General features: G+C 36.7%; 2 protein-coding genes and 1 long non-coding RNA gene across 3 annotated transcripts in view; 2 read left to right on the plus strand and 1 right to left on the minus strand.

The window, feature by feature from the left end:
• On the minus strand, window positions 1–1,091 carry LOC149413447 (uncharacterized). Its single transcript, XR_016304279.1, has 3 exons — window positions 954–1,091; window positions 265–382; window positions 1–122 (listed from the first exon to the last, which is right to left on the minus strand). It is a non-coding gene; the product is annotated as an uncharacterized LOC149413447 (long non-coding RNA).
• Window positions 1,092–6,672: 5,581 nt separating this feature from the next.
• Window positions 6,673–21,373, plus strand: part of sti (citron rho-interacting kinase sticky) — a 52,545-nt gene continuing 37,844 nt past the window's right edge. The window contains exons 1-4 of the mRNA XM_089645499.1: window positions 6,673–7,018; window positions 7,239–7,336; window positions 16,501–16,859; window positions 21,115–21,265. Of these exons, the coding sequence (XP_089501625.1) occupies window positions 6,826–7,018; window positions 7,239–7,336; window positions 16,501–16,859; window positions 21,115–21,265 (801 nt within the window). The 5' untranslated portion in view covers window positions 6,673–6,825. The remainder of the gene's footprint in view (window positions 7,019–7,238; window positions 7,337–16,500; window positions 16,860–21,114; window positions 21,266–21,373) is intronic.
• On the plus strand, window positions 11,176–11,991 carry LOC149413449 (uncharacterized). The gene has a single exon (XM_089645368.1). The coding sequence runs from the start codon at window positions 11,176–11,178 to the stop codon at window positions 11,989–11,991; it is 816 nt and encodes a 271-aa protein (XP_089501494.1).

A 21,373-nucleotide genomic window follows, 5' to 3' on the forward strand; every position in this document is an offset into this window, starting at 1 on the left:
CGTACAAAGAAAGATGATAAATAATGTCAAGTCGAGCAACATAATTTTTATATTTATTCAAGTAAGTACGAGAAGAAACTTTTCCAACATCACCGATGTTTTCTATCCAGTGGTTGTAGTATCTGAAAGCAAAAATAAAGGTGTTATTAATTTCTCAATATTCATATTATAAACCCAATTAAACAATCTCCTTCGTACACTTACTGACACCACAAATAAAGATTTTCTTTAGATTAAATAATAATGGTGGTGGGGTGGACTTACTAGCAGGGCGAACCGGGGGTGTGCCTCCTGGGAAGTCTCCTGGGGGGCCTCGACCGTCTGCGCCCCCGTGGTCGCATTTAGCGGTGTGCACGTGGCCATCTTGCAGAGGCACTCCAAACTATTCAACAAATACATAAACATGGATCATAGTCAATTGGGTGGTTGATGGGTTCAGAACTCGTTTACTGGCTGGAGTGACCAGGAACGGGGGAGTCAAAAGCCGATAGGGAGCTTCAGTGAAATTTACCTATACACCTACCTATCACCCACGCTGTAGAGCTTATAGACTTGCCTGTTCAGGTATTTGGCCTGACGCCAATAAAAAATGTATGTACGTACTTATAAAGTAAAATCTACATGTTTCAAGATTTGTTAGTGCCTAAAGGAATTTTTTTCCCTACTTTCTCTCGAACTAAAGACTTGTCGGAAAAAATTTAAAAAATAATCAATAAAAAAAAGTTTGGAAAAATTTCTTTTACAACTGGTCGGTGGCTGAGTTGACATCACGTTTGAGTCCCGCCCAGGCGTAGTGTGTTCAATTCCTCGGCTGGCTAAGTCCTCCATCACAACACAAGCAATATTTTCCGCTTAGTGTATTGGTAGTAGGAGATTTTAAAATATTTTCAGGTTATCCATAACCCGGGAATGTTTGTCTTTCTTTTTAAATAAATAAAATTAAAAAAACATACCACCACTGTCAAGAGAGCAGCAACTGCCATGAGCAGCCATGCAAAGGAAATCTTCATTTTGTAGGTACTTCTGTAAAATTCACTTCACTCAAATGATTCTGGTCAGATGACTTGAAAAGAACTGTGCCTGGAACTATGAGATTAGGGGTTTATATATCATTTGAGAATTATTGAAAATATTTCATAATTCACGCAGTTTTTTGTCCACAATATTTCTCACAATTACCCGTCATAACGTCAGCGGAAATCGGAATTAGTAGTTAACCCATGAGTTAACCTCATGAGACCGGCGACTAAAATACCCAACAGGAAAAAAGAGATTGTATTTCGTTTATTTTGTAAGAGTATAAAATATGATTTTTTTCTCATAATTTATTTAATATTTATTAACGCCCTATCGGGCTTTTACATAGTAAGTTGACAGTATGTGTATGTAAGTGTAACATGTACATGGATAAAATTTCTAAATATAATGTATTCATAAGGAATTAGAAAAAAAAATTATGTAATATACTGATATAATTGTTTTATATATATTTTATATATAAAACAATTATATGTATTATATATAAAACAAATGTTTAAAAAAAGAAGAAAAATAATGTCTGTTGTATCTATAGAGAAAAAAATAATAAGTGATGGCAAAATACCAACGCCGTAATTAATATTGAATTTAAATAATAGTACTTGAAATGGTAAAGTAAATCAAAGTAAAATATGACTTTACCATTTCAAGTATGACCGTACATGCATACAGTAATTTATGCTTCCAAAAAAATAAATAACAAATAAAATAAGGAGTATGTGAGTTAAACGTTGGAAGGTATAGAGACAAGACTTTTTTTTAAAGCTAATAAATTATATAATACTTACTAATTTCATATACCCACGAGAGCTACTCGTTCTAAAATTTTGTTTAAATGCAACAATATCAGGACTGAGTATTCCAAACACTCGCTTGTACCTAGGTTGCATGAAGTTAGTAATAGATACGCAGATGTGGCAGATCTATTTAACTGCACGCAAGGTAGGTACAAGAGGGCTATGCTATCAAATCTTTTCAATCAATATTAATTTAATCTAATTCTACCTTATTTGCACTATACAAACTTATGTACTTGTATCTCTTGTTTACTTACTTACCTACTTACTCTCTAATGTCATTTCACAATCAAATGCCACATATATTTGTAATTCTTTTTTTTAAATATTTTAACTGTGACATTTTATCATTGTTTATGGTATATTTATACCGTTTATATTAAATAAATAAATAAATAAATAATTAAGGCTGCTACATGAGGTGGTTTTTCTCAAAAACGGCGATCTACAAATTATCCAATTATTATTATTACAAAAGTCAACACCATGTAAATCTCAAAACTTTTAATGAAATCAAAACCGTTTACATTGTGAAATTAATGAACCAAACCATTTCATAATTATTGTCGGGAATTTTTTTCCAAAAAGAGGATTACAAAAAAAAAAAAGATGTGAAGTTATGAGAAATTGATTCCAGAACATTCTGATGGGAGTTTGCCTTCCATATCCGGGGATCATCCCTGTGTTGATATTCTGAAAGAGTAATGAATAAAAACGTGCCATAAAAGATACAACTCCATTCTGTGACAATAATCTTTTTTTTTGTAACTCATATTATTTTTTTCAATGATTTATGATCGGCAGATACTCCAATAGGGTGAAAAATAATAATTATAAAACATTAGTAAAATACTAAAACTTACTAAATTTTTATACATTTTATTTATTGTTTATAGAATAACTTAATGATGCAGAATTTCAGTTCATAAATAAAAGTTTTTTTTAAAGAAAGACAAACATTCCCGGGCTACGAATAACCTGACAGTATTTGAAAATCTCCTACTACCATAACAGTAAGCGGAAAATGTTGCTTGTGTTGTGATGGAGGACCCAAAAGCTGGCATCAGCTGGCTCAGCCACTGATCGGTCAATATATTTAAAACTTGTTTACCTTTACGTGAGTAAAGGGGAAATAAAATTATAATTGAATAGACGTATTTGAAAAAAATAAAATTTAGATGCATACCTCACTTCTCACGAAACATCTAACTACTGACCTGAGTAGAACTAAAGTGCTCCTGCACATTTGAATGTAAAAAAAGAGTTACGCACGAAGACTTAGTGAATATTTTAGTGATTAAATGTGTAAAAAATCATACTTTCTTAACAATAATCAATCAATCAAGCTTTGTAACCAAAATAAATCTGTTTTGTTTATATAATATTTGCCATAGATCCAATATGTCTAGATTACATAATGTTGAGGATTGAGCATTTAACCTTCCCCTCGGGGATCCGGATCGGGATCGGGATCTTGCAGTATGTTCCGCGGTATGATCTCTACACTTCAGTTGCAGTATGTTCCGCAGTATGATCTCTACACTTCAGTTGCAGTATGTTCCGCAGTATGATCTCTACACTTCAGTTGCAGTATGTTCCGCAGTATGATCTTTACACTTCAGTTGCAGTATGTTCCGCAGTATGATCTCTACACTTCAGTTGCAGTATGTTCCGCAGTATGATCTCTACACTTCAGTTGCAGTATGTTCCGCAGAATGATCTCTACACTTCAGTTGCAGTATGTTCCGCAGTATGATCTCTACACTTCAGTTGCAGTATATTCCGATTCCTTCATGTTCATGTTTCGATGCTTCTTTTAAACTTCGTCCCTTCAACTGTGTTTATTTAACTTGCTTTACTGATTTAAACACATACATAGGAGGGGTCAAAATACAAGTCCTTTCATCATTTCTGTTTTGTGAAACAACTGGCCAAAAATGATATAATAACAAGGTTTTTAACTTGAATTTGAACACAGAACTTGAAGATAAACTTTGAAATTAGATGAATTGTTCAAATTCTGCGAACCCGTCCTTACTTACATTCGCTTACATTCAATTATTTATTGATTCACGTTACAAGCTCACTGGTGGTCAATTTGCAAGGATAGCTGAATTATTATTAGGTAGGTACTTACAGTAAAATTATTTAGGTACCTACTCAGGTTCGTTACACTCAAATTATTTAGGTACCTACTCATATTCGTTACACTATAATTATTTAGGTACCTACTCATATTCGTTACACTATAATTATTTAGGTACCTACTCATATTCGTTACACTATAATTATTTAGGTACCTACTCAGATTCGTTACATTCAAATTATTTAGGTACCTACTCAGGTTCGGCCCTGAGCTAAAAGACGCCTGGCGCCAGTAAAAACCCGTTGTGTTTGGGTCTTGATTTATGTTTGGGTCCTTGGGGCCCTGGCAAGTCGGCGCCCAGAGCGGACTACTACAATTTCACCTGAACAGGGTCGGCCATGTAAAAATAATTACTAGGTACTTAATTTCTTACGTTATTCTTTACAATCTTCAAATATAAATACGTACTTACAAACCTTCAATAAACTAAATATTTATTTTATCTAGGTGCTGAATACGTTAGTAAGTATTTAATATGACGGATATTGAATATTAAAGTAAATTATAGCCATTAAAAATGCTACTGTCATTCACACACAATATATTATGTCAGGTGAGCAGTAATTTGCTACAGTAATCACCGGACTTTTATAACAATTTATTATTTAGGCGAAATGTCGCTATACTTCACAAAACATGCCAAAAAATGAAACAGGGTATTTTTCTTTTATTATTGAATCGTATGTCATGATAAAACGGAAAGGAAATGCATATTATACTTGATTGATGCATTCCGTTTAAAAAAAAAGTGAAAACTGCTCCCAACCGTCTGGAGCCAGTGAGACTATGGCATCCCCAATTGGGGAATGTTATGAGGCTGAAGTTAGTGGGGAGGGGGAGGAGACGGGTAAGAGGAAGGTGGGTTAGTACCTGGCTATTAAGATCTGGTTGAGCTTAAAAATCGGCCATCACCTCCGAATTGATTTTGGGACATAATTTTTAAATCTGTAATGTTGTACTAAATCTAATATAACTTTTAAACGTAATAATTTTGTAATTTACTTCGAATATTCTGTATTGAATCAAGTTATGTAAAAAATACATTTTGAGTTAAAAAATATATAATATGTGTAAATGTGGATACACAAATAACTTTTTTTTACTGAGGTACAACAAATTTTAACATTCGTCAATCTTATTGTCATAATATTTATTTACGTAAAAAACACATATATATTTCGTATTTTAAATTTTTCTACCAGAACCACTCGCCATTTTGAAAAATCACCACGACGCCGATCGCAAACAAAACTTAATTTGTAATTATTAGGGAAAAACTTTACCCACGTATTACTGACGATATTTCTAAATATCGTGTATACAGTCACGTTTCCCTTGTTTTGAAGATCAAGTGAGCCAAATTTCATCAATCTCCGACTAAAACTGTAGATTTGTATAAAAAAAACAAAGCTTCGCAGCCCGCCCGCCACTTCGCGCTTCAATCTTGCATACTCTTCTTTGCTCTTCTTCATCTCTTCTTTAGGTATATTATTATAACGTATAACTACATAGATGGAAGATAAAAAAGATATACCTAGATAGTTAGATGTAGGAATGGTCCGATGCTCTGTAGGGAACCCGCTTGCACAGCGCGGATGTAAACTGTGCACCCTAAAGTTTAAGTTTAGATTACGGAATTCAATAGTTCGTTTGTGTGAAAGCACTATGAAACAATACATGTATTAAATATATTTTCTTTGTAATACAAAACAACCATTATGTTTATTAAACTGTTTTATGTACCTATACGATAATTCCACCGATGCTTTATAATTACATATATATTTCACTGACTCACAAAAGATATTATTCAAATATTTTTTTATTATTCTTTATTATGGCTCAGCAATTAGAGGTGATCTTGGCCATACACAATTTTTTTTTTTTTTATAAACAATTTTTATTTTTTTTATTTCCTTTATTTTTTCCCAATTTATATATTTCACATTACAAGTTTTATAATAATAGGAAAGGGAACCCACTAAGGCGCAGTCTGTGCGTGGGTAATATATGTTAATACATTAGATTTTTGTACCTAAAAATATAAAATAAAGTAAAAACAGTAAGCATAATAAAGAAAAACGGTAGGATTATAATTAAAGTTAGTCTAAAAGATTCTGCAAGAGGTGCATATTAAAAATAAATCAAAGTAAAAATAAAGATTGTAAGATAATATATATGAATTAAAAGAACACAAAATAAAATAATAATAACTATACAGAAACAAAATAGAAAAAAGTAAAAATTAAATGAATAATGTTTCAACATTGGCACTGTACAGCCACAACTTTATACCAAATACAACAAATGATTATGATTATACAACATGAACATAACATAACGTAACATAAATAAACTTAACATAAAAATAACATAACATGAGCGGTACAGAGCTGGTAATAGTGGGTAATTATAAAAATAATAATCTGTGTACAATAATAGTGGGCGTTTTTCGTTATTCAACCAAAGAGATTTTTCCAAAATTAATCGCGTTAAATATTATTTTCAGGTGATAATAATATTACCGTAATAAACCACTCACAATATTATATAGATAAATAAATCATAATAATATATAGGTACCTAAACAGTGGTGGAAATTTTATCTTTGAACGCAAATAAAAGTATTACAAATTTATTCTTTCTATGGTTTATGAATGTCAGTTTCAAAATTTGAAAACCGATGGCCGTTAATAGTTGACTACTCGTTATTGTTATTTGCTATTGTCACGATATTTATATTGTTTTAATGTTGACTTGATTGTTCCGGATTTTGTCGTCGTGATGTGTAATTTTCAATCAGGGAATGTTATGTGAGATATAAGATCTGTAGAATTTTCTACGATGGAGCCCTCGAAGGACGCGATAAGTGTTCGCCTCGCTAAACTAAACAATCAATTCCTCGGAAGATCCACTGCCGGAAAACGCTCTTTGCATAGAGACGGACTTCTAGACGCATTGTCTGTCCTTTACGATGAATGTAACAATGAAACTCTCAAGAAAGGAGACGTACATATCGCCAGATTTGTTGAAAAGTGTAAGTTGCTCAATTATTTTATATTATTATTATTGTATTACTCAAATTGTGAAAAAACCGAGAATTTCTGTCCCTGTCAAAATTAGACGTACTTAAAAAAGTAATACAATTGTGATATATATTATTACGATGATAGAAAAAATACAAAATGCTGCCATCGTTATGAATTGTGATATTGTTATATTTAAAGATACTGTACATGTGTTATGTATATTCGCAGATCGTAGCGTTCTTTCGGAGCTCCGCCAACTGCGGGTAAACATCTCGGACTTCGAGGTAAAGGACATTATTGGGCGCGGACAGTTTGGAGAAGTTCATGTGAGAAATACCAATATATTATATACTGTTTTTATTTATTATATCAGGAATGGCCAAACTATACAAATTATTGGTAAATATTTACTATTCCGGCATCAAGGGTAGTTCTACCTTTTACTCGGGTCCTACTTGAATGGCGGGAAAGGCATTGCTGTCTGATTATTTTTACATTAATCTCTTTGTAAGATTCCCAACTATATGCATATGTATTTCCTTTTCGTTGTTTCTTCAGTTTCTTATCTTTTGTGTGGAAGAAGAAAGGGAAACTATATTTAAATCTGTAACATGGGTAATACATCCTTACACTTACCATACCGGAAATGCCAAAGTTTTTTTGTTTTATTTGTAATTATAATAAATTATGTACATTTTTTACACATAAAACATTGCTAAATGGCCCAACACTGACTCTAACTTCAGTTTATGGAGCCGTATTCCAAAAGTAGGCTTTAATTTCAGACAATAATTTAATGTAATAATTAGAATAAAATAACTTTGTTTTCAACTATCCCACAGCCGTGTGGGGGAGTAGGTAGTACCCAAAATTACTATCCTCCTTATATTAGTTTAAATACTTGCCATATTATTTTAGTATTTTACGTATTTCTGCGCAAATAAATAAGTTACCATTAATAATTTAAGTTTAAAATCCCATAAGACTATGCATGCATGGGGTTGTCGGAAGACCGACTTGGTTACAGACGTTTGTTTTGTTTGGCATCTCGGCCGGTCGAGAGTTAAATAAATATACACAATAAAGTGGTATTATTAGTATATACTTTTAATAGGTGGTATAGTTATTTTATTCTAATTACTAGCTTGTACCCGGTTTTGCTCGGGGGCTTGTGTAGGTTGAGATGATCTCATTAAGTTAGCAACGTAAGGGCCAGAAAATATTTTCTTACGCCTTCATTACAAAACATTGACTTTTCTCTACTTTCTCTAAATGATAGCGAACACTATGAAAATGCGTTGCGTAATCTAGAAGAACTAAGCACACAAACTGACAGACGCGAATAGCGACTTTGTTTTTAATAATCTTTAGAGATTATAATTATGCACGTCCACAAAGTGTTTGCTAAATGCGGAAATTTAATAATTTTATAGTTGAGTTGTGGCGAGTACTATGTAAAAAAGAAATCATTATGTATTATTTTCAAAGATACTGTTTATAAGAATATCCTTTTTATATAATGGGACCCTTTATTTGGATTCATTACCTCGAAGTATGTTACCAACAACCACACTTCTTTTCAACTTATTTTCAATGTAATATTTGACTGCCAAATAGAATAAAAAGCTCCAAATTATTAATAATAATACATTTTTCGCCATATATTTAAATGCATTATTTTCCATTTCCGGTAATTCAAACATTTTAAAGAATATTTACAAAATATTTCAATAAACATTTACTTATATATTATATAATATGTTTGTATTCTGAAAATATCCTTATCTATTTATTCAAAAACCGCTTGTAGCACAAAATTAGTTTGTGACAACGGGAATTACTTTTATTATTATTTAATGAGCAGGCGCAGGTTCGATATCAGCAGAATGATGATGCGCTCACATCTGATTTCACAACAAGTTTAATTTCACAGTAATTGAGTTGCTTTTAATTTAAAATAAGTTATTCCTTTCTTCTCTCCAAATAAGAATCCGATGGAGCCTTAAATTGATTTTTATTAGTAGAATGGATGACATGTTGCGGAAGTTTGTTCCATGCATCCACTACTCTATTTGCAAGGAAGTGATTCCTAGGATTGGATGCAAAAGGAGTTTTATTAATTAGTGTCCACGGAGATTTATATTTTTGTTGGTGGTGAAGATTTCTTGGATGCCAGGGCAACTATAATTTTGAAAATCTCAATCAAGTAACCTCTTTCTCTTCTTTCTTTTACGACCTAACAATGAAACAAGAATTTTTTTCTTAAGTTTTTTTATTTATTTTTCTACATAGTCTCCTTGTAACTCTTCACACTTCTCCCAGCGATGCTCCCATCTCTCTAACCCCTCCAAATAGTAGTCTGCTTTTTTCTACATAGTCTCCTTGTAACTCTTCACACTTCTCCCAGCGATGCTCCCATCTCTCTAACCCCTCCAAATAGTAGTCTGCTTTTTTCTACATAGTCTCCTTGTAACTCTTCACACTTCTCCCAGCGATGCTCCCATCTCTCTAATCCGTCCAAATAGTAGTCTGCTTTTTTCTCTGCAAAATAATTGTTCACAAAGGTGATTGGCCTCCTCATTTGACGAAAATCTCTGTCGTTTGAGTGCAGTTTTTAGATTAGGAAACAAAACGAAGTCGGTTGGGGCTAGATCTGGTGAGTAAGGCGGATGGTCAAGCAGTTCAAACTGTAATTCGTGGATTTTTGCCATGGCAACCGCTGAGGTGTGAGACGGCGCGTTGTCTTGGTGAAATAGGATTTTCTTTTTCTGCAAATGTGGCCGTTTTTCCGCAATTTCCGCCTTCAGCTTGTCAAGTAATGATGCGTAGTATGCTCCTGTAATAGTTTTTCCTTTTTGAAGCTAATCAATTAAGATAACTCCATGACTATCCCAAAAAACAGTCGCTATCACTTTCCCAGCTGAGAAAACAGTTTTTGCTTTTTTTGGAGCCGGTTCCCCTTTTGCAGTCCACTGTTTTGACTGTATTTTTGTTTCGGCGTATACTGGTGTATCCAAGATTCATCTACAGTAATTAATCGGGGCCAAAACTCGGATTTATTGCGCCTAAACTGCGCCAACAGAGCGTTGGAAATGTTCATTCGAACACGTTTTTGGTCTAACACAAGCAAACGCGGCACCCAACGCGCGGACAGCTTACTCATGTCTAAATCTTGATTTAATATGTGACGGACACTCTCTTTGGACATTTTCATAACCTCTGTTATCTCTCTTACATTAATTCAGCGGTCGTCTAACACTATTTTGGTGAAGTTTAGCAATGTTATCGTCAGTAGTTGCAGTTTTTGGATGTCCCGAATGTTCATCGTCTCCCAAGCTCTTACGGCCACGTTTAAATTCAGCTGCCCAAAATTTCACTGTGGTAAATGATGGTGCAGAGTCTCCATACACAGAGTCCAACTCATCTTTGATTTGCGTAGGCTTATTGCCTTTCAAAAACAAAAATTCAATAACAGCTCGATACTCAATTTTTTCCATTTTCACAAAAACACACACATCGATTCACTCAAATGACTGTCAACTACGAAACTTTGGTGAGTAACTGTCAAAAGATGCACAACTACATTCTCTAGCTAACTTATTGAGGAGTACCGCCATCTTTGCGTTGAGGTGGGAAACTTTTCAGACCACCTTCGTATATCTATGTATATCTTTGGCGAACTATGGAATCCATATTGCAGGAGAGGTCGCACATATGTTTTAAATATTTCTAACATCAAGTCCGGTGTTAGGTCAAGGAAGGCTTTCCTGATTAAATATGTTATTGAATTTGCTCTTTTGACAATCCCAGTGTGGCGGTTAGGTGACATGTTCCCCTCACCTCACCGCCCTCCACGGAGGATATATAAACTGTATTCTTTTTAATCAGACCAGTCAATAAATGCACCTACTACCGCTCGGTCGTGTATTTCATTTCTATCCCATTGTGTTGACTCCACACATACTTAGTTCAGTAAGTATACACCCATATACCTAAAGTGGTGACCCCGACGTGATTTACTTAGTGTGTGTGAATAGTAGACCGACAAGCTTTCTCGGGACTGAGCGCAATCTCAGCAAAAACATTGGTGCGTCAGCAAAGATAATAGTACTTGTTTTTTTTAATTGAAGTGATTGGTTTTAAATTGCGTTATCAGTAATTTATAATGACTTATGCAGATACATACGCTAGTGGCAGGGCCGTCCCTGAGGCTGAAGTTATGGGAGTTTCGCTCCATTCTAAAATACCTGAATTCTGGAACGAGCAGCCCAGGCTCTGGTTTCATCAGCTTGATGCCATTTTGGCACCGCAGAAACTCGGCGACGAAAGCAAGTACCACATTCTCGTCGCAAAACTAGGGAAAAATGAACTGCGGCAGATCAGTGATCTGCTCAACAAACCACCGGCCGAAAACAAGTATCAAACGTTGAAAAATAGACTCTTACAGGTCTATGAAGAGTCTGAATCCCGCCAGCTTCAACAACTTCTCGGGGAGCTGGAGCTAGGGGACCAGAAGCCGTCTCAGCTCCTGAGGCGAATGAGTGAGCTGGCCATCAACAAGCTATCCGCAGAGTCCCTGAAGATTCTGTGGTTGGGACGTCTCCCGCAAACCGTTCGAGCCGTCCTCACCGTTTGCGAATTGCAGGAGACGGAGAAATTGGCGCAAATTGCTGACAAAGTCTATGATACAACACGCGCATCGGAGGTAGCTGAAATAAAAGTACCGGCTACGTCAGACATGGAGAGGCTCACTCGCATGGTGGAAAAGCTGCAGCTGAAAATAGCCAGCTTGAGAAGAGAACCGCGGAGCCGCGAGCGCCAACACTCAACGTCAAGAGGCCGTGGGTCAACCTCTTCAAATCGCCGCCGTATACCACAACCTGGCGATTCTAACTACTTGTGTTGGTATCATTTTAAATTCAGACCAAAGGCTCATAAGTGCCTCGACCAGTGCACTTACAAGCCAAAAAACGAGAACTGACGCCCGCGATCGAGATAGTCGGCGTCGATAAAACATCTCGATTATTGACGGCCGGCGTGGTCTTGTGGTATACGCTTTTGACTACAGATCCGAAGGTCGCGGGTTCGAACCCGGCGTGCGCAAATAAATTTTATTTGATTAATTTGTGTTATTTCACAATTAATTAATTTAAAATAATATATAGTATATTTGCGGCACGTTCCAGAGTGGAAGATACTCTCAGTATCGCCCTGGTGTAAGACCACCATTCAGAATTGAAACGTTGCTTGAAATGGCTTTAGCCGTGTTTGGTGACCAGATCTGAATAGCCAGGTACTTCCCCACCTTCCTCTTCCCCATCTCCCTCCCCTCCCCAATACCCTCAGCCTCACAACATACCCCAATTGGGGATGCCATAGTCTCACTGGCTCCAGACGGGAGCAGTTGGGACTCTTGTGCGGTATTACTGTAAAAAAAAAAAAAAAAAAAAAAATTACCGACCGAAAAAGTGGTATAAAATACTTGATCGACACAGGTGCAGACATTTCAGTGTTATCATCCAAAAAATTTTGCTCTTCAACACCAACCGATTATAAACTGTACGCTGCAAACGGAACTAAAATTAACACTTTCGGTGAAAAATCCCTGGTCCTGGATTTAGGGTTGCGCAGACCTCTTCGATGGACGTTCATCATTGCTGATGTTAAGCAATCCATCATCGGAGCAAAACTCTTACGGGCGAAACAGCTACTCGTAGATCTACATGGAAGAAAACTGGTAGACAAGGTGACAACCCTGACCACCAATACATCAATAACAAAGGATCCAGGTATCACAAACATTTATTCAGTTGACATTAACGACAAATACCACAAGTTACTACTGAAATATCCAGACTTGACGAGACCAGATTCATTGAAAAACGCTCCCAAACATGATATTCGTCACCATATTATAACCACGGGACCACCAGTACATGCAAAAGTACGGCCATTGAACCCGATTAAATACAAAGCAGCCAAAGAGGAATTCCAACATATATATGCTTGAGCTTGGAATCTGTCGACAATCTAAGAGTCCGTGGGCGAATCCCCTGCATGTTGTTGATAAAGCAGCTGGTGCAATACGACCTTGCGGGGATTATCGCTCTCTTAACAAAAACACGGTGCCAGACCGTTATCCTCTTCCACGGATATTAGATTTCACTTACGCACTTAACAAGCGACAAATTTTTTCAAAAATTGATTTATGTCGAGCCTATCATCAAATCCCAATCGCAGCAGAGGACATTCCCAAGACAGCAATTTTAACTCCTTTTGGGTTGTACGAATTTACTAAAATGAACTTTGGACTTCGCAATGCAGCAAATACTTTCCAAAGATTTATAGATATGATCTTACGTGGACTCGATTATGTTTTCGCATATCTTGATGATATTTTAATTGCTTCTGAAAATGAAGAACAGCATATGCAGCATCTTCAGGAAGTATTATCCCGACTAGATAAATTCGGTTTGACCATCAACGCAAGCAAATGTGAATTTGGAAAGAAGGAGCTTAATTTCCTTGGATACTGCGTGAAAAGCGATGGAGTTACCCCTACCGAGGAGAAAATTCAGGCCATTACCGATTTTCCGCAACCCACCACCATAGAGGAACTACGTCGATTCCTTGGAATGGTAAACTTTTACCGCAGCTCCATTCCGAAAGCAGCACAGATACAGGCACCACTCAACGTTTTTTTACATAACTCTAAGAAAAAGGACAAAACACGTATTGATTGGACATCAGTCGCAAAGGAGGCATTTCAACAGTGTAAAGATAGCTTAAAAAGCACCGTTACGCTGTTTCACCCTGCTCTCAATGTAAGTTTAGCCCTCATGACTGATGCATCCGAAACTTGTGTCGGTTCTGTCCTATAACAACGAGTTGACAACAGATGGCAACCTTTAGGTTTTTTCTCAAAGAAATTGAGTGAAACGCAACAAAAATATAGTACCTACGACCGCGAATTATTAGCTATATACATGTCAATTAAACACTTCCGCAATATGACAGAAGGAAGGGACTTAATAATTTATACAGATCATAAACCCCTTACGTTTGCGCTTACTAAGAAAATTTCAACTTCTGACACACCTCGAAGAATCAGACAATTGGATTTTATTTCGCAGTTTTGTTCTAAAATCGAATATGTTAAAGGAGCTGACAATCCCGTCGCAGATGCTTTGTCACGAATCGAAGAAATTTGCCTTCCCAGTTTATTCGATAACAAAGAGCTTGCAGAAGAACAAAACAAAGACAAAGAATTACAACAGCTGAAAAAGCAAGGTAATCTTCTTTTCAAATTAGTAACTATGCCAGATTCAAATGTTCAAATAACTTGCGAAATTTCAACAGCACGAGTGAGGCCATACCTACCACTGAAATTCCGCGAAAAGGCGTTGAACTCTGTCCATAACACGAGTCACGCTGGAATCAAAGCGACTAGACATTTGATAACGCAGCGATATTTTTGGGCCGCAATGAACAGAGACATAGCAATATGGGTAAAAAAATGCTTAGCATGCCAACAAGCTAAAGTTGGTAGGCATACAATTTCACCACTTGGCGAGTTCCATGACGTATCTCGTTTTGAACACCTACATATTGACATAATCGGACCACTTCCAATCTCACAGGAAAACCGATACTGCGTAACAATGGTAGATAGAGAAACCTCATGGCCAGAAACAATTCCAGTTAAAAACATCGATGCGGAAACTATAGCTGATGTTCTAATAACTCATTGGATCTCGAGATTTGGCTGTCCAACTTATTTAACAACAGATCAGGGTCGACAGTTCGAATCTGACCTATTTAATCAAACGGTAAAAAAACTAGGCATGGAAAAAATTCACACTACCGCCTACAACCCGAAAGCTAACGGCAAGGTAGAACGCTACCACCGCACACTGAAAGCTGCAATTATGGCAAAATGTGTAGATAACACCCAGTGGTCACAAGAGTTACCTATAATTTTATTAGGCCTACGTTCAGCAGTCAAAGATGATAAAGGTTACAGCCCAGCACAAATGGTTTATGGAACAACCTTGACTTTACCTGGAGATATTTTTGTGCCTTCCGAGCCAAAAATTAACGACACAGACTACACCAGGAGACTTATGGATCATTTCAAAAACATCTCTTTTTCAAATAGACGACCAACGGAAGATAAAAGGAATATTTTCATGCACCCAGACTTAAAAAATTGCAAAAACGTATTTCTTAGAAACGAGGTGAAGAGAGCACTCACCCCACCGTACAAAGGTCCGTATGAAGTCATCAAACGCAGAGAAAAATCGTTCAGCATTTTAATAGGTTCAAAAGAGGTCAACGTGTCAGTCGACAGACTAAAACCAGCATACCTACAAATTCTTCCAACTGATTCAGCAAATAGCAGCCCGACTGCAGCAATGACTAAAGGGCACAGTGAACCTGACACACCGTCAGCAAAATACGTTACGCGTGTTGGACGAACCATAAAGAAACCAGTGCGTTTTGCTTAAATATTGATAAGTATAATACACCTGTAGAGATCAATAGATTTGCCGAGCTCTGGAACCAAATTCCAACAATTCGCTGAGTCAACATCCAATATAATGTGCAACGAACAAGTAATTCTAAACTCCAAGTGAAAATTTACATGATGCACGTTGAAATAATGCAATGAACTTGTGCAACCTGTTTTTGTGTTTTGTGTAAAATAAGCATTCCACTTTATCTTCATGTTTTACCTCGATTAACCAAGATGTCTTTAATGTATTTTGCTTGATTTATTCATTGATTTTTGTTTGTGTTTTATTATGAAACTAATAATATGGAGGGATTTCTCTCAAATAAAATAATTTCTATGTTTTGTTCACAATCGAACTCTAATTTCAATGTATTAAATGAAACTGAACATGTTTACAAAATTTTAATATCATGTTACCAACTAAATTTGTTCACATTTTTTTTTTTTTTTTTTTAAAGTTTATCTTAGTGATTTCAAATATTTTGTTCCTTACAATGTGTTATATTGAAACAATTCTGTATCTAATATTTTTTAAGTTTATGTCCTTTAAATTTCTCTATGGAAATATTTTGTTATCCTTTCCACTAGGGGGGGAGGGATGTGGCGGTTAGGTGACATGTTCCCCTCACCTCACCCCCCTCCACGGAGGATATATAAACTGTATTCTTTTTAATCAGACCAGTCAATAAATGCACCTACTACCGCTCGGTCGTGTATTTCATTTCTATCCCATTGTGTTGACTCCACACATACTTAGTTCAGTAAGTATACACCCGTATACCTAAACCAGCAATAAGTAGTTCCTATTTCAAGTCTTATGAACTAACTACATAAACTCCTAGGTCTTGTTGTAAAGTCACTGCTTTTATTGTAAATTAGTTGTTAGGTAGGCTCTCGCTAGTAGGTAGGCTTAGGGATAATTGATAATTGGATTGTTTCTTAAGTTGAATAACAGTTTGTTGTTTGTTGTGGCAGGTGGTGCGTGAGAAGCAGACGGGCGACGTGTACGCCATGAAGAGTGTGCGCAAGGAGAGCTCTCTGAAGGCGGGGGCAGCCGGCACGCTGGAGGAGGAACGCACCATCCTGGCTACGGGCGCCTCGCCCTGGCTGGTGGCGCTGCAGTACGCCTTCCAGGATGCGGGCCAGCTTTACTTGGTGATGGAGTTTATGGCAGGCGGCGACCTGGGCGGCCTGCTAGAGCGGCGCGGTGGGCGGGGGCTGCCGGAGGAGCAGGTGCGGCCCTACCTGGCGCAGTTGCTGCTCGCCATACACGCGCTCCACTCCCTCGGCTACATCCACAGAGACTTGAAGCCCGACAATGTGCTCATCGATAGGTTAGTCTCTCTCTTTCTGTTTCCACGTTCCTCTCTCTCACAGTCACAGTCACATGTCGTACTCGATGCACATATAGGGTTAAGGGGACTCTCTGCATTGTGTGAATGTGGACAGGTACATTGTAGAAGAGTGTCCACTCTCTAATACAACTACAATCTGAGTGATAAGAGGTAGGGGGGTGCGTGACATCATCTGTGCTCTGCACGTGCCGTGCAGAGCACAGCCGTGGATGTGGATAGTCTTGGGTAGGGCATTTTTTATGGGGATTTTCATTATTCTTCATTAAGAGGAAACCCGGGCGCTGAGAAATTTGAACAATAGGTATTTTAAAAATCACTTGCTATTTCACTCTGCTCAGCGAGCGCGCTATCGATGTGTAGGTACCCACCCAACTAAGAGTGTGTGTGTGCATGTTACGCTCGACTCCCGCCTCTCCCGCATCCCGCCTCCTCCGCCTCCCGCATCTCCCGTCCTTCGTCATGTATCTGGTGTTTGTGGTTATCTTTCCAACTTATTTCTCCGTTACTGATTTTGTCTCGGCGTATAATCTCGGCGAAATGGATTTTGATAGGATTTTCACTATCATTTAAAGATTTTCTTCCGAAAGGTTTACACACGTAATTTATAAATATGTATTATATTTATAAAAAGTAGAGGAAAGTCATTGTGTAATCAAGTGATTTAAAATATATTTTCGGGCGCTTAAATTGCTAACGCTGGCTAAACCTTGTGAGTTACATCAAAATAATGTACTACTAATTAATTGTATTGCTCTTACTTACTTGACCGGTCAGTGGCTGAGTGCGCATCGCGTTTGGGTCCAACCCGGGCGTCCCATGTTCGATTCCTCGGCTGGCTAAGTTCTCCATCACAACACAAGCAATACCTTCCGCTTAGTGTGGTGGTAGTAGGAGGTTTTCAAATGTTAGGTTATTCGTAACTAGGGAATGTTTGTCTTTCTTTTAAAAATTAAAAAAAAATCTTACTACCCATATAGGTACACCTACTAAAATATGTAGGTGCCTACATTTGAACTGCTTCCGTGGTTGAAGGGCAAGGCTCTTGGCTACGAATCCGCAGGTCGCGGTGTGCGCAAGTAAATTTTATTAAATTAATTTGTGTCGTTTTGCTAAATTAATCCATTAAAAATAATATAAAATACTTGTTTGGACAGATAGTTATCTTTTTTGTTTATCAAAACTTAACTAAACCATTCAAGTTGTTCGAGACAGGGAAAAGTATTAAAATAAAATATTTATTTTTTATTTTAGTAAAATTCCTGAAATCAACAGGTTTTAATTCCCTTGCGATGTTTATTTGGCCAAAACGACCAATTTTTACCACATAAACATCGCAAGTGACCAATTTTCGATATAATATTGCTTTTTTTTGTTCACTATTTTGTTTTACGAATCTTATTATTGTGTTTTTTTAATAGAGCCAACGCCAATGCCATTTGTTGAAATTTTGAAAATGACATGAAACCACACTGCAAATCGGATGGTGTGGAGGAAACCTTCATTTTTTCCACTCTACCTCCAGACATGTCGGGATTCTGAAAATCGGATCATGAGTAAAAATGAACTAGTATTTAAATATCCATGTAACTCGAAAATAATAGAAAATGTCATGACTAAACGGCGCAACTTTTCCTACTGTGTTTTTTCTTAACAGATCACCACGCAAATGGCATCTTTTTAAAAATATATATTTAAAAAAAAATTCTTTATTCATTGTAAGTTGAGGATTTTTTGACTTTCATGCTAGGTACATGTCCGTGTTACGACCAAATTCTGTATCGGGTTGCTACAGGGTTTTGTTATAATACTCGTCCAAATAAGTCGCGTCTCAACTTGAGCGCGCACATACAATAGTCAGGTGGCTTCTTGCTGCTAACTCATCTTCAGTAGCGTCGCGACTTGAGCGTGCGTTTAGACTGGTCTCCCGATCCGGCCTGCCACGCAACTGGCGGACCGATGCATATATCGCCAAGACCCGGACAATCCTCACCCCCATGAACCCGGGCACCCCTGCTCAAGTCACCAAACGTAGCGAACCACTTAGGGTGACCTATGACAGAGGTTATCCAATAAATGGTTCCCGGGGCGGCGGTACCTATAACCACCTCCCAAATTGAAAATTATTATAGTACTTGACGTATACAAATTGAATTTGGTCCAATTTTAGTAAGATCGGCAAGTATGGTATACTCGAAATAAGTCACTAAACCAAAAAAAAACTAATAACATATATCAATAACTCGGGAAAAGACAACACTAGTGCACCAACACAATTTGATATACTACGCTACATCAATTTGCTGTATATTTATTTGTCGAAATAGAAGTTAAATAAATAAAATAACAATATACATTATAGGTTATTGAAGAATTATAATATTATGCTAGTTACCCAAAAGTTATTTTTTAAAAAAATATCCATTTGAGTGTTTTGTATCCATATTGGCAATACGGAACGAAATCACCTCGGAGTTGGTCTGGCCGTAACGGATGTTTTTTTTACAGATATTATTTTACGTAAACATATGAAATTAAGTAAGAATATCGGAATACTTCACCAAACAAACACAAAAGTGACCAAACGGAAAAAATAATAAAAAAAACATCGATTACTCGGGACAACACAACACTAGAATATCGATTTATGACTACGTGACATCACTTCGCACAAATACATACGTATTTATCTAAACCCTGTCCCCCGACCCTTACCTCCCGAATACTGAGCGAAAGGGACACATGCAGCTCGGGCTACAAATACCTAAATGAAATCTTCAAAATCGAGGTTTTGTATTCCCCATTTTTCTCCTCCAAAAGTTAACCGATTTTCAATTTTTTTTTACCAACTACATAAGAAGAAACTATTCGATGTCGGACCGTTTTGCTTTTTTTCAAAATATATTGTCTAGTTTGTAGACTGAACGTCTTTTGACTGCGTTTAAATCAGGCAATTTTATTGATTTTTGGAAGGTCATAACTTCTATAAAGAAGCAATTTATCAAAAAAAACAAAATGTACCGACACGCAAGTCGCCAATATCTATTTTATGTTAAAAAAATATTTGCTCTGGGGTTAAAATCCAGAAAGATAAATGGGGACTACGTTTGTATGGAAAAATCAACGCCCGGTTACGTCTTAAGGAATTCCAGTCATTTTTTTTATCAATATTAACTATCTAACTAAATTAGGGGTGTTAAATTTTTTTTTTTAAATAAAAATTTCAAAAAAAAATTCATTTTTAACATTAGAATTTGTTATTCCCGCCAAAACATGGCAGGACATTGAGGTTCACATGGTATTATCCATATATATATATATATATATATATATATATATAAATATACACATAGCTCACAGTCTAACACGTTGCTGCAGTTCAACGTGTACTCACCAGTAGGGTTAAAACATTGCTTTTACGTAAATTTGAAATGAGTTCCTACTTATTAATTATTAAAAAAATGTTAATTTTGGGATTAGGTGATTTTCAGTTTGTGTTGTGTGCTAATAGCTTCAATTTAACAAAACCTTCTAAAATGTGCTAATTATTATTATTAATTAAATTAATGCGATGTGTTAAAAACACAAGTGTTACGATGCAATTTATCATTGTTTCAGGAAATTTTTACGCAAAAAAAATGGTAGATGGCGTTAAGCCATCTGTTTTTTGTGACATTTTATTATATATATGTTTTAAAATAATTTAGTGCATTAATGAACACTACCTTATGAAGATCGCAGTCAGGTCACAACCGTCGATAAAACTAAAAAGACTATCACAAATCATCTGAGAACCTCAGATAAGCATACAAAACTACACACAAAACTGTATGGCCACCTCTCCCGCTTATTCCCAAAGTCCGCCGTGTAACAGAAAGAGATGTACAGATATGTTTAGTTATTACACTGTACAAAGTTACCAATAATATTTTTTGCTCTACATGAACGTATTTTTTGTTCTACATGAATATATTTTTGGTCTACATGAATATATTTTTTGGTCTACATGAATATATTTTTGGTCCACATGAATATATTTTTTGGTCTACATGAAAATATAATTTGGTCTACATGAACATATTTTGGAAAAGTCCAAATATTTTTTACTCAAATTCTTTATTTTGCCCTTTTGACAGTAAAATGGTTAATTTAGAGGTTGTGAACTACAGAAGTACTCTAGACTGATCTGTCCTTGTATGTAGTTGCGATGGGGTGATACTAATGTGTGTGAGTGTAGATGCGGTCACCTGAAGCTGGGGGACTTTGGCAGTGCGGCGCGCCTGGGACCGGGCGGGGTGGTGCGCGCCCCAGCGCCCGTGGGCACTCCGCACTACATCGCGCCCGAGCTGCTGCGCGCCCTGGAGGACCCCAAGAACCATCCGCATGGGGTCTGTGGTTCTTGGGGTCCTCCAGGGCGCGCACCACCCCTAGACTGATCTGTCCTTGTATGTAGTTGCGATGGGGTGATACTAATGTGTGTGAGTGTAGATGCGGTC

The sequence above is a fragment of the Hesperophylax consimilis genome, chromosome 22, assembly GCF_061612785.1.
Source record: "Hesperophylax consimilis isolate HC1 chromosome 22, BYU_Hcon_1.0, whole genome shotgun sequence".
Taxonomy (NCBI): Eukaryota; Metazoa; Arthropoda; class Insecta; order Trichoptera; family Limnephilidae; genus Hesperophylax; species Hesperophylax consimilis.

Excerpts from the sequence above, each read along its gene's own strand:
- LOC149413449 (XM_089645368.1), top strand. The coding sequence starts at position 11,176 with ATGACTTATGCAGATACATACGCTAGTGGCAGGGCCGTCCCTGAGGCT.